At 62.8% G+C, this 812-nt stretch overlaps 1 protein-coding gene across 1 annotated transcript; it reads right to left on the bottom strand.

Annotated features, from left to right (window-relative positions):
• Window position 1: 1 nt before the first annotated feature.
• Window positions 2–562, bottom strand: LPMP_241240 (amastin-like surface protein-like protein; the record flags this gene model as incomplete). Its single annotated transcript, XM_010701162.1, has 1 exon — window positions 2–562. The coding sequence occupies one exon, from the start codon at window positions 560–562 to the stop codon at window positions 2–4; it is 561 nt and encodes a 186-aa protein (XP_010699464.1).
• Between the last annotated feature and the right edge of the window lie 250 nt (window positions 563–812).

Here is an 812-nt window from a genome sequence, read left to right as displayed (position 1 = left end):
CCTAGTGCTTGGAGACGGCGATGTCGACCTCCTCCCTCGGCGGGCGCGTCCAGTTCGTGCAGGCGAGTATGGACACAGCGATGATTTCCAGGCCCCAGGACGCGACCATCAGCACAAAGCCCGCGGTGTAGGGGTACTTGCTGCCGAAGCGGTCGCCGCACATGACCATGTTGTAGACGCTGGCCACGCAGGCCCAGGAGATCATGGTGAACGGGATGCAGACGGCGGCGAGCACGAAGGAGATGATGACGGGGAGCTGGATCTGCGTGTTGAGCAGGACGGCGAACACGAGGGCGGCAAAGCCGCACCCGGACGCCATGACACCAAAGGCAGCACCGCAGCGCATCGTGGAGGTGCGGCGCGCACAGCCGAAGGCGGCGTCACCGGTCAGGTCGTACGACACGTTGCCGCAGAACGTGCGGTAGCCCCACATGGTGTAGCAGCCGTGGCCGGGCGTCTGGAACTGCGCGGTAGGCGTGGCGACAAAGGCGAATGCCCAGGCGAGGAAGTGGAGGAGCGTGAAGGACATCGCGCCGGTGTAGTAGGGGAGGCAAGCGGGCATCTTGGCGTGTGTGTGTGTATGTGTGGCGGGGGGAGGGGGTGTGTGGAGTGTGTGTGCGATAATGGCGCTAATGGGCAGGTGGCAAAGCCAGCGTAAAGAGGACTTGCAAGGTGGATGAGGGGGAGGGTAGAGTGTGTGCGCGATGACTACAAGTGTCGAGTCTGGCGATTGGGAGGTGTGAGTATTCCAGAAAGCGAACCACTTACCGAGAGGTCGGTGTAGGTGACCAGGAGAGTGAAGGAAGAGGAGG

Source organism: Leishmania panamensis (assembly GCF_000755165.1).
Source record: "Leishmania panamensis strain MHOM/PA/94/PSC-1 chromosome 24 sequence".
Lineage (NCBI taxonomy): Eukaryota > Euglenozoa > Kinetoplastea > Trypanosomatida > Trypanosomatidae > Leishmania > Leishmania panamensis.
This window is presented reverse-complemented; position numbering and strand designations above follow the sequence as displayed.